Source organism: Malaya genurostris, chromosome 2 (assembly GCF_030247185.1).
Source record: "Malaya genurostris strain Urasoe2022 chromosome 2, Malgen_1.1, whole genome shotgun sequence".
Lineage (NCBI taxonomy): Eukaryota > Metazoa > Arthropoda > Insecta > Diptera > Culicidae > Malaya > Malaya genurostris.
Genome location: NC_080571.1, coordinates 207,196,963 through 207,213,397, shown reverse-complemented (window position 1 = coordinate 207,213,397; position 16,435 = coordinate 207,196,963). Strand labels below are relative to the sequence as shown.

Genomic DNA, 16,435 nt, shown 5'->3' with positions numbered 1-16,435 from the left:
TCACGTTTCCATTGAGTTTATCGCTTTGTTCGGAATTCCGAAGGGTAGCCATCTCGGGCTCATAATTATTTTTACTGTACTTTAACGACGTCAACTTTACTCTAGAGGGCCCTCGTCTATCGTTTGCCGATGACGTTTAAATCTACTATTACATTCGAAGCCCAGAAAATGCAGGTCTTCTACAACGATAGTTGTTGTGCTTCGCCGAGTGGTGTAAAGTAAACCGTATGAAGTTCACTTTTTCATGTATTTCGACGCGGTTTTGGGACCTTTTGGATGCAAGCTCAAAAAACTGCTTCGAAGCGCGTAGCGTACGCGGTACTCATTTTGAAGAAAATGCTGAAATTGAATTGTAAACAATAGTCAGCTGATTTATTCTCGCATTGCATCAATGACACTGCTGCCCTCTGTGTTAAAAAAAATCAAACCATTCCACTTTACCAATCGCGAGTAATCATGACCACGTTCTTATGTAACAGACTGTATATCGTTTCTTAAGGTCCTCGCAACTTAGGATTTGTAATGAGGATGGCTACACATTTTACAGACGTGTACTGTTTAAAATCTCTGTATTGCTCACTTGTTCGTTCATCCCTGGAGTACTGTTCTCGTTTGGAATCCTCACTGCATAAACAGAGCTCATAGAATCGAATCGATACAACGCAGATTCATTCGGTTCGCTCTACAGCGCTTACCGTGGAACAATTCTCACCAACTACCAAGCTACGAAAGTCGCGGGTTACTAATCGGTCCCGATGCACTACAAGTTCGTCGAGATGTTGCACGTGCTTTATTGATAGCAGGTGTTTTTGACGAAAAGATTGACTGCCCTGCTTTTTACTACGCGAAATTAATATCAACGTCCGAAGATTTTCTCTATATTACTAGAAATTATCATAAGGACCATATTATGTCTGTTGATTATACCTAAATAAACAAATAAAGACTGAAAAACGGAAGAAATAAAGAAAATCTGTGGAGAGACTAAGTTTGTCATTATAAAAACAGGCGCTTTATTTATATACTTTCATTCTGAACAAATCACTATGCGCAACATATACAATATTTTGTAATGGCTTCAAACAAACATTTTATGACGAGAACTAGCGCCTAAATTTAAAGGACACAGCAGTAAACGCTGTAGCGGAACATCGCACTACAGTTGTCATAGGCTCGTTGAAAATCGAACCGTCTGTTAGCAATGGATTCGATTCAGTTTGGATTGCGTTTCGCGCAGGTTATCCACGTGTGCCTGACCGTCCGGTTTGGTGTAGAGTATACTTAAACAAGCCGATATTAGGTCCTGCGATTTGGCAATAACTTTTCGACGATCTTTCAGGGGAACCAAATTCGGCTGAGAGGCGATTATAGACAGTAGTTTCGCCGTTGAACGAACAAGATAGAGCTCGTCTTCATCCGTGACCCACACGCGCTCGTTCATAGAGATGAGTCTGTAATATTAAATTGATAATGTTAGTAATGTTCAATATTTTGAAAGAAAAAAGCATATACCGTGAGTAAATATTCAACAATGCATCGATGTCTAAATTCATCTCGATTAACGCTTCCGGAACAGGTGAGTCAAAAAGTTTCAAGCGGAAGCATCTAAGTTCTAGTTCCCTAACAATAAACGACAACGGAAAGCAATGACCAGAGCTTTCATATTCCAGTGCTAAGCTTTTTACTTTGGATAGCAATTTGCGGCAGCGTTCGGTATTACTGTCCGGCATCTCCAGTTCTTTGTCCAAAATCCTCGTCCAAACGGATTCGATCAACAGCGGATCGTTGTGATGCGAGCAGTTCAGAATGGTAAGTTTACTCTCCCACAGTTCGAAACGTTCGGCAAAATCCGAGTACAACTGGGTTAGATTGTACAGAGTGGAATTGAGCATTCGTAGGGCCGCTTGAGTCAAGTTTTTATCGGGAATGATGGACATAGCATCAAATATCTGCTTCTGAATTTGGGCTACCTCCAACTTGTCCTCTAGGTCCTTCAGCAAAACACCATTATGAGCCGAATAACCAACGGTGTCACTACGCATACACATGACGGCACGTGCCAGATACTCGATTCGTTGCTGCAAGGACATCGATTCACTTGGGATGTTTGCTAACTTGTCGAGAATTTTCGCAGCAGCCGCGTGCTGGCCATTTCGTTCGTGATACTTCCACAACAAATCGGCGAGTACCAGGTTGTCCGGAGTTCGGTTCACTGCTCGTCCGAGGAAAGCTCCCAACGATGGCTCTCCTATTTCCAGCAATTCTCCCAGAAGGTTGCGCGACAATAGCCACTCGTACACGGCGATATGCAGCAATTGATCCGTACATTGCAAAGATAAGTTGATGATTGAAATCAGCTGGAAAAATATCGTATTTTTGAAAAAAAAATTAATACAAAAGTAAATCAGTTGACGAGTGTACCTGAGTGTTTGCCAATTTATCCCTATCGACGCTCTCCAGCGAGGGGTATATGCTGCTCGTTTTGCTATTGCACACATTGGAGTATACATGTTCCAGCATAAGCTTCACCTCTTTGTAACAATTCATTCGGCTTTGAAACGCCATAAAACCTTCTTGATCTTCCACGGGTTCGTTGTTTCGATAGAAATGTAAAGCCGCTTCGTTTGGATCACTTTTTGCGGCACAAATTGAGCAGAGCTCAATGACACCGGTGTAAAATCCTGCATTGGTGAATTGCTGACAAATGGAGGACAATGGCAAACTTGGAGCAGCACTTTTACACAACTGCAGTGCAGTTTTGAGACGTTCGTCCTTCTCGTCAGGATCGTTACAGCTCTTGGAGAGTAGCAAAATTTCAGCTGCCTTGTGCGATACAGCATCCTCATGGCGGTATAAATTTGGACAAACCTCGCGCAATTTAAATGAAATCGAGCCCACACTAGCATTGTCGTTCAAGTAGGAGTTGATTAGTGTTACTATCAACAATCCGCACAGATCCGAACGCGACAGAATAAGATCCCGAAAGGTGCACGACTGTAAGGCGGATTGTTGTTCCTTGCTTAGCTTGGATACCAACAGATGACACTGATGCTCACAGAGAATCTTCCACAACGCCAACACTTCACATGAGTGTTCTGGAATAGGAAAAATTTGGTTAATTTCAGAAATGCTTCAACGCTTGCCTCAAAACCTACTGATCAAACGAATCAACGCATCCAAAGATTTTTTCTCTTCAATTAAAGCTTCCTCGGCTGTGTTTTTCTGTTGACCCGTCGCTCCGCCAAACATATTTTGGCTTCCATAATTCGATTGACCGTAGGAGCCCGGCATCCCAGAAGACAACGATGACATGGATTGCTGGTGTTGGTGCTGTTGCTGCTGCTGCTGTTGAAGATATCCGCCCGGTGGACACCCCACGGCACCAGAACTCGGTGCGTTCTTGCCAACCAGACCGACAAGATTAGTCAATGTGATGGACTCTAGAAACCGCTTGATGGCATACAAATCCTCCAAAATTTGAGCACAATCCTGTTGGCTGATAGTGGTATGTAGCTTTTCGTCAATGCATCGCTTCTTCCAAATGGACCGCAACAGGCGGGACATGTGCAGATAGAGACCAGCATGTTTGGCGGAATAATGGAAATTTGGTGATTCAGCTGTTATGGGTAGGTTGTTATTGAAACTGTGATTCATTTGCGGAGACACTAAAGTAGCAAGTAGAGACAGACGTTAGATGGTAATGGAATGTGTTTTCATTATCCTATTAGAACATACTTGAACTACCGGGAAACTGGCTTTGGTGCATCATACTCTGTTGAACGGACGAAACAGGCCTTGCAACGGAAAACGGCGTTGACATGTACATCCGTGGTCCACCTGGTTGTGATTCTGCGTAAGAAAAAAAGTAAATTTCAAAAATTTATCAAGATATTTACACTCAACTCTAAAACTCTTACCTACGAAACCACTTGTCGGCGAATTGAAACTCAGTGGTCTTGTCACGGTAGAATGAGCACCCATGTAAGCTCCAACCTCAAAGAAAGGTTCCCCACCGTACAGAATAAAGGCCTGTGCGGCCCAATCTCCAAGTTCTGTCCCTTTGAATGTTTCAATACAAGCCAACAGTAAACTAGTGGCACATGCTTGGGGTTCTGTTTGCACCTGAAAGTAGGCCTTCACTGCTTCGTTGTGCGGACCGTGACAAGCAAGCAACAGTTGCTGTAGAATGTCTACCGATTTCAGCAGAGACACAATGTGAACACCTTGATTCGTTAGCAGTGCGACTTTATTGGGAACTTGAGCAGCTCTAAGAGGCGTATCAACGGTCACTTTATCTTTGGGCTTCACTTCCGCTATGGCCCATACCTGTCCATCCATGGTCATTACAGTCGACGATTCCACAAGGTTCTGCCTGGATGGGAAAGGTTCTGAACTAAGCGACCAGAGCAGATCTTGATCGGCTTGCGGAGTCGACACCATTAATAGAGATCCTTGACTGTAAAAAGCAGAATGCACTTGTTTCGGTTTACCGACGGTTGTGTTCGGAGTGTATCCAGGAGGAAGCCGAACATGCAACAAGTAGAGGCCTTGCGGACGCTGTTCAAATGTTGGTGTCCCTGGTTGTTGTTGCTGTTGCTGCTGTTGAATACCGTACAGCACCGGAACGGTGGAGAAATAAAATCGTACACCGGTTTGAGTTATGGCAATCAAATGAAACTGGGGGGAATCTTCCAGCGAGAGTGGACACAATGCGGTAACAGGTTTGAAAATTGACGGTTCAATAGTTCGTAAAATATTGGCCGCACTAGAAGCGATATCATTTTGCGAAATCCTTGCGATGCGTCTCACAGAATTGGCGTCCGTTCCAATATCCCACGCTTCTATAGCTCCTCGCTCAGTTAGAGTGTACAGTAATCTGCGCGAGTTATCGATAATAATTTTAGAAATCGAATCGTTCTCCGAGAAAACCTTAAAAATTCCCGGGACTAAATGTGACATAAGTCCTTGCGAGTGATTAACCTTCTTGCAACGCTTTCCAAACCAATTCGATTCCGCTTGATAGGAAATCTCATACAAACAACCATCTCGACCACCCAGAAAAATTCGTCCGTCAGTATTCCCTTCGATACAGGTAATTGCAACATTATCTGTATTGAGCACAAATATAGGTTTATTGAGCAGCTGCATCTCTTCGGTAGAGGACATGATGGAACGATTGGGTGAAGCATTTGAATCACCAAATGTTACCCCCAGTATAACGATTTCTATTGGAGTGGTCAGTACCAGCAAATATTTAACATCGGCGATGAATACCCCCGATTTGGGAACCACCAAGCCTACGCTTACAATCAGATGAGACAATCCGTCAAAATAGGCGACATCCCTGCTTTGCTCATAAGTCCAAATCTACAAGAGCACGAAAAAAAAAATGAAACAACTACCTCTAATATCAACCAATAAACGTACATAAATATCCGAATCAATGGTCAACCAGGCACGACCGATTTCCGGGAAAAGTCCCATCATACAGTGGCATTTGATATCTGCAAACGATGTTTAAAACATTAATCACTTTGAGACCCCCAAACAGAATCTAAAATTTTTAAGTTAATACGAACTTACGTTTGAAGTGTTCCATTATCTCCGGCGGAATCGGGATCTTGTTAACGGTCGATAGCTGATTTAAATTTTTCAATCCCAACGACAAACTGGATAGATTCTGGTAATCGAAATCATTTAGTCCACTTGCAGTCGCAACACCAGACTGTCGTATGCCGGTAACCTATGAAAAAGTAACGGAACCCCAACTTATGTTGATTTTTGGTGGTAAGAAATTTAACACCATTTACCTCTAACAAACCAGGTGTTGAGCAATCCGCAATGTCATGCCGTTCCAGCATGGTACCGGCAAACTCAAGCGAGTCCAGCAAAGCAGCTGTGGATTCCGATATACTCATTCCGTAATTTTTTTTTTTCAGTCTTCAAGAAATTAGTGTACAAATAGTTCAGTACAAATACTGATCTCTACTGCAAGTGTTGATATTGGTCACTATATAATGTAGTTTGTTTTTAGGTGCGGTATTTCTGTGAAAACCCGCTTTCCTTTCTTTCTTTTCTCGTGATTGTTGAAAATTTGTTTGAATTGACAACTACTTCAACGAACAGCGGGCTACACGACAATGGCGAGATATTGCGTACACGCTCATTCAATGTTACTCTCAAGTGAGTAATTTGTACTCACTTTTGCTTATTTAGTTCAAATGTCAAAAAGTCATTAATATTGATTTAGAAGAATGAGTAACTTTAGCTGCCCTTACACGAGACAATATGTTGTCAAAAAATCAAAACTGCTCATCAATCCTGCAATACTTGCTCTCCAGAGAGGAAACTGTTAAATAAGTACAATAACCTTTTCTCTCAATGTTACAACATTCAGTTGCAATATTTAAAGCTCCAAACGCTTGATTTTTTCGAAAAAAGCGGACTCAAGTTACCAAGCCAATTGGATTGACGGTATTGACAATACTTTGCATTGACAAAAATATTGGCACGTGTAAGGGCCACTTTTGACTCAGTTTCTAAATAGACAACAAGTTTTACTCACAAGCGGCCCTTACACGAGCATTAGTTTTGTCATTTTTAATGATGACTAAGTAATAATGTATTTCAAATTTGATAGGAATCTCGTCATTACTGCACCATTACACGTTCATTAAAATGATATTTTTTTTAGTAATGACATTTTTAATGACTCGTGTAAGGGCCGCTACAGAGGTTTGAAAACGTTGTGTAAAAATTTACGTACACTGAACTTTTCCCTTTGACGAAGGCGGAACTTTTCCCTTTGTCGAAAGCGGTACCAGATTATAAGGGCACATTAACAAAATGCTGCAATTCGCGTAGGTTGAAGACGATAAGTAAGTGTTGTCATATAGCAAGTATTTTATTTAATTTTTCCATATAAGAATACATCAGAGCATTTCTACAAATGCTGTACAAATGCCAGTACGTGGGCAACGTAGGAAGGCAGACGGATCCTTTCCAATAACCGATGAACAGGTAGCGGCTTTCTTCATTCGTTGGATAGAAGTAAGTCAGTATTTGTTTAAAGCAAAGAATTCCTTATTCGAATCCCTTATTCAATTCGAATGATATTGCGTCATATTTACTCACTCGAGCTAATTTTACCATTTGTAGCACTGAGTAAATGTTACTCAGAATTTGACAAATACCATATTTACTCAAAAGTGAGTAAACAGGCTTTACTCACTATAGAGTAGTTCCACTTTTAACGAAACTGAGTGAAAATGTACTCACTTTAGAGTCACGTAGCGTGTACAGCGTAGCGTGTACAGAGCAGCGAAGCCAGATAAAAATTTCAAATATCTTCGAGCAGGGTTAGGTTCGTAAACTCGAAAAAGAAGTTAGCGGACTCAAGTTCTCTGTAAGAAATTGAACACGAAATTTGTTTAGCGATAAAAATAAGAGTGCGACGATTTGAAAAGTTCAAAAATTTTGAAGAATGTCGGCGAAAATCGTAATTTTCAAAAGTCTGCAACAAAAACATATCTGCAGCTTTTTTTTAGAAATCTGTAGATTTGCAAACAAATCTTCAGATTATCACACGCAGAAAAATTCACTTTAAATGTTAATATATTACACTTTGAATTCAATATTTTATTTTGAATCAGCGCTTATTTTCATTTCCCTTTGATTCAAATGCATTTGATATTTACATTAAAGCAAACAGTTTTTATTTCTATGCGCACAGAAATAAATAAAAGGAGCATTAAATTCAAATATATTGTGCTTCGAATTCAAATATATTTCATTTCCATCTGGATTTAATTTCAATTGTTATTTGATTCAAATCAAATTAGTTTTGTTTCTGAAATCAGGCTTTCGTGCGATTGTGTGTAGATTCAATGATGTTTTTTTTTTTAAATTCAATAGATTATCATTTAAAAAATAATTTTTGACTAATATTTGTAAATTAAATTTTTTATTTATCATTGAATGCGTTTTGAGCCCTCAACTAGCTGCGGTTGTGGTATTGACTCCTCTACTTCTAATTTTCAAAAGCTCTACTGTGAAACCGTTTTCTTGAATGAATATAAATGTAAGTCATACACAGTCACGTACCCAGAGGGGGAGCCCAAGGGGCCCGGGCACCTCCCGAAATCAAAAACAGATATATAATTATTTAGAAGGTCTCAGACAATAATGTAATACAATAACAGTTCCAGTGGAAAAGTTTAAAGTGTCTGTTAAAATCACCCGTAAAAGGCACACCGAGAATTAGCTACATAAGCAGTCTTCAGTAACATTATTTTTTATCTTTGTGTCCCTCCCGAAACGAAATCCTGGGTACGGGCCTGGTCATACATACATAATTCATAACCTACCTATCCTATGAAAGCACTCACTATGGTATCGCACAATTCGAACGATTTCAATAGTGCAGATAGTTTAAACACAGACTAACAGACAGGACACTCAAATTAGATTCTTCAATCATTTTCACGGTCATTTCGAATATTCCTTTATTTGGGACAGTACTCACATGTGTCATGATGGCGCCACGTTACCCTATCAAAAACATCCTGTCTGTCATCTAGACTGTGTTTATTTTTTTCATTTACCAACAGAGTTGCAATTCATAATTACCTGTAATGTATTGATTTGTATACTTCCATGCGAATTTCATGCATGATACAGATTTAATACATATTGCCAAAACTATATACAGAATTGTGTCTACTTCTCAATCTCCAACGCAATACAAAATCGAACCCGTTATGTTACAATACTTACTTGCTTCTGATCTGCCGCCACTTTTTTCGGGTGAAAATTACCAACACAATCAAAAATAGTCTAGATGAACAACGTTGAGAAAAATAAATGGTTACCTTCCAACATCGCTAAAAAAGTTAAATATATTATCAACGTAATCTAATAATTTATTATGACGATTCATTTTCAAATATTATGATGAAATCGGGCATCCCTGCAAGCAGCTGATCGGTGTTGACAAATGAGGGGAAACCAACTAGTAAAAAAAACTTTTACGTAATACAAGGGGTGTACCGATAGTAAATAGTTCGCGCAGTACAATATAGGTGGAACTAGTGCATCACGAAAAATTATTTTTATAAGAATTTACTCATACTGTCATGTTCGTTAATTGGTGTTTAAATTCGTCAACTGCTTCGAATCTTATTACTTCCTCGAACGACGTTTTCCGTTTCAATGATGTAACAAAATGAAGTCTTAGCAAAAAATGTGTTAAATATCACAAAATCAACTATGTAGTACAAAATGTTTGATTCAATGAAAATATTTCAGAACCAATAATCACTTGCGTTTGATTCAAAGACGAAAAATTTTATTCAACATCCATGAATTTGATGCTGAGACTATTTGATTCAGCTTAACTCTGGAGTCAAAAAAAAATTGTTAAATCTATACTGCACAGAGCTTTCACCATTCATTCATCAATGCGAGGGACTTGCAACAAAACGGTTCAGCGCAGCTACAGCACTCATACCAACAGATTGAGTTACCGGCTTCGATGCAGGCAATATACACGAGCGAACAGATTGGAGAACAAACCATTCCATACATACTTGCCGACGAGCGTGCCGTATTACGTTTAATACTATTGAACCTTTCTGAAAAAGAGTATGCAGTATTCTCTTTTCTCTCAAATATAGGCAATTCGTTCAAATAATTCATCGGTAGTATAAGCGAATCAAGCACACTATCGCTGTTGAACCATTCATCATCAAAGAATACTGTTGAATTTGAATGTAAAAAAAAATTATATCATTAAAGTATTTAAGCATAAAAAAATTAAATTTAGAAGGTTTCACGCTGCTGTAGAATAGACTTTCCACTTCATCTTTCACAACCAGTAGCTATAATTCATGTTTTTGAGTCAGTTAGAGCTTGTGTTCCTTCAAGTGTACGGAATAAGGAAAGTTTCGTAAAGAATGGGCACTGCACTGAAGCATATTTCTCTCATTTCGGAAGATGATAAGCTTGATAGATAATGTTGCGCAATACGGTTTGCTTCAATGCGTGTGCTGTTTAAAGCAAGCACTAAGCACTTGCAAGCACTGGTGGGCATTCATGAATCAGAATTAAAGATAATTTATCTGCCGTATGAACATTTAGCAGTACTTAAAACTAAAATTAGCGGTAGTGGGATTGATATTATTTATAATCTCTCATTGGCTCTCTTATCATACTGAGCACTTTTTGCTTCAATGTTGGTCCCTTTGAGGAACGATTTTTGCTTTTTTTAGCCATAGACATCACAACAATCCTGATACTATTAAAGCTCAAACAAAAGTGCGAATGTGAGCAAAGTTTGATCAATATACACCGAATGTGAAAGGGAAACAAAAAAGAGCTTTTCATATTGAGGTTCATTCGTTCTCCAAGCCGTGGCTGCTTACGATGCAGAACGAACGATATTCGCTCGTAGCTTCGCCTTGTAATGTGGAAGAGAATGAGCAACTAATACCACTTCTATACGCTCACCTTCCACGTCCAGTAGTGCGTTAATTCACAAACACAAACAAATGTGAACCAAATCCATCAGACCAGAAGTGGATGATGAATGGTTCAGTTGCTAGTACATTCATGAACCAAGAAGCGTATGAAGGATATTCACTCTAATTCGGTTCATTCGTTTTCCAAGCACTGATACCAAATACAAATAATAATACCCCTAAGTCCCATACAAACGAAACGCCAATGTTTGGTTCACAGCCTGAACAAGTAAGCCTAGCAAATTACACCCCTTGCGATAGTTTGAAAATGTGGAAGGAGATCGTTTCTGGCAACGCTTTATGCCAGTTGCTACGGTGCAAAACAAACTTGTTTGTTTATGTTTATCGTTGCTGTATTAAACTGCAACAATCAGTCTAAATATCACCGGCACTAGCACAAAAGATGAAAAATGAACACAAAAACCCACGAATCTACAAATATCAATACAGCTATTAGCATATTCATGGTGGCTTAACCATTCTAGATTATTGTTTTACTTACATTTCGCTTGTGATCTTCATTATCAGATAAAAACTGTTTGTTTATTTATTTGTCACTATAATAAACAGTAACTATGGTGAACTTGTTCTTACCCTTCAGTGTTACTAGTTTTATAGAAAACTCGCTAAAGTACATTGTCACTCTGACAGTGTACCGCACGATGCAAAATGTGTCCTTGAAAATTTGTCGAAGTATTCCGTATTTTAATTTGTATTTGCTGATACTGCGACATAATTGATTCAACTACATTTAATGTACTTTAACAAGCATATGAATCCAATAAATTTTTGATTTGATTCAATAAAATTTTGAAATTGGAATCCATATCTCTATGTATTTGAATCTAATGTGCATTGCCACACTAAATTTGATACATATTTAAATTCAAAAATAGTTTTATTTGATTCAAACAATTGACTTACAGCAGACCCTGTCAGCTTGGAGGCAAAGAAAGAAATGTCCATCACATTCAATTCAATGTAGTGATAGTACATGATGTGCTAGCAAGTAAATTATTTTCAGTGTGGAGTAGTCATCTCATATACGAAAACCATTAGCGGCCCTTACACGATCATTAAAAGTGTCATTACTAAAAAGTAATGGCACTTTTAATGATCGTGTAAGGTCTGCGAGTTCAGTAATGACACGAGTAATGATGGAAATCCGGATTTTCCATCATTACCAACATTATTTCTTCTTCTTATTTTTTTTGTGGAAGTGCTGAATATCATTAGAACTATACGCGAAAAAATGACAAAGTGTAGAGTTGAATTGATAATATTTCATTAACCTTAACGTTTCAAAGGCAAATCAAATTTATTTTGAGCTAAACGAAAATAAAAATATTGCTATTGCTATTGCTGGAGTAGTTACAAATACTCATCATTAATAATGTACGTGTAATGCTAAAAAGTAATGATGTACAGTAATGCAGTAATGACGAGCGTTTGAGCAGAAGTGTCATTACTTAGTAATGACACTTTTAATGATCGTGTAAGGGCCGCTATTAGTTGGAGTGAGATCTGCTGTCTTTGTTCGATACACTGACATTAGGAATAGGATCAAATTAAGTACCGCTATAACAGCAGTATTGCACAACTTTTGAAATATTTTGTCTGTTGTATTACTTCTTAGAGCATATATATTGTATTCAACTTTAGCACAACTCGTTGATTGAAAGTCGAGTAATCAGTAAAATAACACGGCGACTCTACTATTAGCGTCCCTTACACGATCATTAAAAGTGTCATTACTAAGTAATGACACTTCTGCTCAAACGCTCGTCATTACTGCATTACTGTACATCATTACCTTTTAGCATTACACGTTCATTATTAATGATGAGTATTTGTAACTACTCCAGCAATAGCAATAGCAATATTTTTATTTTCGTTTAGCTGAAAATAAATTTGATTTGTTATTGAAACGTTAAAATTAATGAAATATTAACAATTTAAATCTACACTTTGTCATTTTTTCGCGTATAGTTCTAAAGATATTCAGCACTTCCACAAAAAAATAAGAAGAAGAAATAATGTTGGTAGTGATGGAAAATCTGGAATTCCATCATTACTCGTGTCATTACTGAACTCGTAGACCTTACACGATCATTAAAAGTGCCATTACTTTTTAGTAATGACACTTTTAATGATCGTGTAAGGGCCGCTATTGAGATGACTATTGGTACAATAGCCCTAAGAAATAAAATTATTCTTAACTCCGATAGTGTTAACCTAAAATATAATGCTTTTCAGTTTTTTGTGTATTGAACTCAGCTGTCGTTCAGTGATGTCAGGTTTGCAGATTTATTTGAAAAATTTGCAGATTTACGTGCAACCAGAGATGCCATTTATACAGATTTATCTGTATTATACAGATTTTTACATACGCATACAGAATACAGATTTCCTAAATTTAATACGAATCTCCCAAAAAGCAAAATAAAAACTTTTTCGTATGAGCAATCTATTAGTATTTGATTGCAGTGACGAGAATCAAAATCTTTATCTTATTGAATCTACCATTCTACAGCCATAATATGTTGGAATAACATCTTTTAACATCATTTTATTGTTGAAATTTAATTTTATTAGTGAATACAGATAAATACAGATTTTTTATAGAGAATAATACAGATTTCCTATGAAAATATCTGGCATCTCTGCGTGCAACAGAAATGATTTCGTCTTCAGATTTTCACAGATTTCCAAATATTTTTACAATTATTCTGCAGATTTCTGAGGTTTTTCACGGACGGTTAACAATAGTTCTAGAGTTTTGAATCTGACTCGGCGTTTTTTCTGCTCAACAAATCTGCAAAGTGGATTTGTTTAAACATTGCGCATTATGCGAACATTAAAAATTTGACCTGGCATCTCTGGCTTTCATCTTTATGTCATGTTGGAAACAAAAAAATCTCAGTTTTTGTTCAACAGTAAGCTTTTATAGCATTACAATCGAATAAATTAGCTTTTAATATTATACTGGTTGACGAAAAGGTGCGCGACGTAATTCCGCTGGACATTTTATTCGAATAATCACAAGCAGGGGAGAGGGTAGCAGCTGGCATCAGTAGTGGTAGAATGAATATTGCTGACCCATGGAACTGCAGTAGTGTTTCTTCCGATCGAGCCCAGCAACTTGATGAGGGTGAGTCAGAATCAGCGAATTTGCAATTTGAAGACGACTTTGAAGCTGCAGTCATCTCATCAAGCAATTACGGAGGTGGTAGTCACGAAAACAGCTCTCGTCAACCACAAGATAATCGACTCCCGGATTCAGATAATTACTTGGCTGTTCTAGGTAATATTTGTTCGTTTTTACCTCCATTTTGATACATTATGACAACAATATCAGTAATGTATAAAATATTACATTAAACAGATATTGCTGAACATAGATTGACATTCTACGCATTATTGTCTCATGTGTATAGATAGTTTTGAACATGGGACAATTCTGAAACTGATAGTAAAATATCTCTTATCAGCCAAAAGTAAAGTCAAAGAGTAACCTGTGCTATTGGTTTTTAATTCACAGAGCGAAAGTTGAAAAGATTGAAAACTAACCCGACCGTGCTACAGCAATTGGCCGAGCGAAGAGAAGTTTGTATGCAATATCTGCTCAACGATAACGACAGATTATCTTGTGCAGATTCCGAACTAGACGAACCAGTCAACAACAACGAGCTGCTACGCTTCATTAAACCTGAACAGCCTCTTTCCATTGCTGAAGTTGTGAATCTTGTGAAGTACGACCACCTCGAACCGGAACCAGCACAAAAAGATTTGGATACACACGTTAGCAAAGAGAGCGAGGAGAGCGGTACCGAGAGTTCTACCAGTCGTTAGCTTTTAGGTGAGTGTGTTCAGGTGAGTGTGTTGATTAGTTAATAACATGGGTTACACTAATTTAAAATAATACGATTTGTCATCGCTTAATTCGTGATGAAATTTATCGCATCATTTATTGCGATGAGTTGGAATGAGCAGTACCCAGTGCTAGTTTTATTACGTTTCTACTGTAGCACTGAGAGCTTGTTTCATATCCGTTTATTCGTAGAGAATGGGCTCCACGGAAGTGAATCTCGACCAAGTTGCATACTTTCTGATCACTGGTGCATCCCGGGGCATTGGTCAGCGGATGGCTATCGAAACAACACGCAAGTTTAAACCCGGTTCAATTGTAGTTCTGTTGGCACGTTCAGCTTCCGGATTGGAATCAACCAGGAAGGAAATCTTGGACTCAAATCCTCATATCAGTGTTGTCACGAGTTCAGTTGATTTGAACAACGCTTCCAAACTGTTACTAGAGGATATTATTGAAAAGTCTTTGGCCAAAACACCAGTCACCAATTTTCAACTAGCGGCAATCATTCATAATGTGGGAACGATTGGAAACGTTGAACGGAAAGCAATCGATATGAGTGATCGACAGGAATGGGAAGAATATTTCGCTACCAACTTGTTCACAGTTGGAGTTTTGAACAGCTGCTTTCTTAATAAATTTAGGGAATGTGCCAAAAAGTTGGTAGTTAACATCACATCCAAAGCATGTGCTGTTCCATTCAAAAGTATGGGATATTATTGTGCAGGTAAAGCTGCCCGTGAAATGTACTTTAAAGTGCTGGCGGACGAGGAGAGTGATCTGGTAGTGTTGAACTATTCTCCTGGTCCCGTAGACACCGATATGACTGTTGACATTCAAGGCCGTTCTAATGCAGAGGAAATTAGAAATTACTTCCAGGGGCTACGTGAAACAACAACGATGCTTACAACTCAACAGACAACTGCAAAATTTCTAAGTATCCTAGAGGCAGGCCAATTCAAATCTGGCGACCATGTTGATTATTATGATTGAATCATTCCGCTATGAATCTAATTGAAATACTTATTTTTACATACATATATTCCGCAAATAAACATATGTTGTGTTAATAGCTTAAAGCTAGTAATACGTGTTTTGTCTTCTTCTTCTTATCGTTTCAGATCCTTTGAAAACTATCCGAAGCCCCCTAGCCAAATCGTGCAGCACACAGAATGAGTTCCACTTTCGGTAAAACGTTTCTTTTTCTCACTAACCTTGCTTGGAAAAGTCGCGTTACTCTCCCAGTTCTAATAACGGTCGGATTCATGATACTAAACTTCCGCTGGGAAGTGGAAATAAATATTCATGCTGAGCGTATTGCCATCCAAGGCGTCGACGAAGGAAGAGGCGATCGGGGGGCTGGTGGAGTGGCTGCTATCGATATTTTAGAAGAATCGTGGGAGGCGAGCGACTATTATGACGACGAAACTGATTACGATGAAACTGATGGTGACGATGATGATGATGTAGAAAGTGAACTTGAAATCAATGAACAAAGTGAAGTAACCTAAATCAGTTTGTTAAAAACATTTTGTTTTTCAAAATTTCCAAACAACGGATGCTAGTGATTGGAAATTAAAAACATAACATAACAAATAAATTTTTACTACTTGTGTGTATGTTTGAACCCTATCACAAACCTGGCAGCGGTTTACAGTAAAGAGATGTTTTTTTCCATATGTTTTGTTTATGTATGCAAATAACTTTAGTCCAGAACTCAGAGAGGTGTTAACTTAATCGAATTCAAATATGCAATCTTCGGGACGAGTCAATTACACTCTTGGGACCAGTGCGGTAAAATTTCATTTTCAATCGAATGATATCAGATGAAAATGAAATATATGGCTACTGACCGTCAGCATATCGATACAAATTCATATGACTTTTGCAATTTATCATCAGTACCTAGTTATTTGAAGTTTTGCTCACTCAGTTTCAAGTGCCAAGTAGTTTAGCTGCTTCATTGTCTTCGCTGTTGGTAGTGAGCAAGTTCGAATGGATGAAATTATCAATGGAGTAAAGCATTAAAAATAAAAACTTTAGAAGGAAA

At 38.2% G+C, this 16,435-nt stretch overlaps 3 protein-coding genes across 5 annotated transcripts; 2 read left to right on the top strand and 1 right to left on the bottom strand.

The window, feature by feature from the left end:
- Nucleotides 1-1,012: 1,012 nt before the first annotated feature.
- Nucleotides 1,013-6,176, bottom strand: LOC131427266 (nuclear pore complex protein Nup154). The gene is made up of 9 exons (XM_058590288.1): nt 5,811-6,176; nt 5,584-5,743; nt 5,428-5,504; nt 3,918-5,367; nt 3,736-3,849; nt 3,156-3,665; nt 2,422-3,095; nt 1,513-2,357; nt 1,013-1,451 (listed from the first exon to the last, which is right to left on the bottom strand). The coding sequence occupies exons 1-9, from the start codon at nt 5,916-5,918 to the stop codon at nt 1,196-1,198; spliced, it is 4,194 nt and encodes a 1,397-aa protein (XP_058446271.1). The 5' UTR covers nt 5,919-6,176; the 3' UTR covers nt 1,013-1,195.
- A 7,115-nt stretch (nt 6,177-13,291) lies between these two features.
- On the top strand, nt 13,292-15,474 carry LOC131427264 (sepiapterin reductase). 3 transcript variants are annotated; one of them, XM_058590286.1, is made up of 4 exons: nt 13,292-13,453; nt 13,518-13,821; nt 14,059-14,390; nt 14,581-15,474. In XM_058590286.1, exon 4 carries the CDS (start codon nt 14,584-14,586, stop codon nt 15,376-15,378), a length of 795 nt encoding a protein of 264 aa, XP_058446269.1. In that variant the 5' UTR covers nt 13,292-13,453; nt 13,518-13,821; nt 14,059-14,390; nt 14,581-14,583; the 3' UTR covers nt 15,379-15,474. The 3 variants fall into 3 exon arrangements, with proteins under 3 accessions (XP_058446269.1, XP_058446268.1, XP_058446267.1); XM_058590285.1 differs by having other exon boundaries at nt 13,398-13,821; nt 14,059-14,376; XM_058590284.1 differs by having other exon boundaries at nt 13,399-13,821.
- LOC131429103 (uncharacterized) lies at nt 13,602-14,369 on the top strand. Its single transcript, XM_058593152.1, has 2 exons — nt 13,602-13,821; nt 14,059-14,369. Exons 1-2 carry the CDS (start codon nt 13,602-13,604, stop codon nt 14,367-14,369), a joined length of 531 nt encoding a protein of 176 aa, XP_058449135.1.
- Nucleotides 15,475-16,435: the final 961 nt, after the last annotated feature.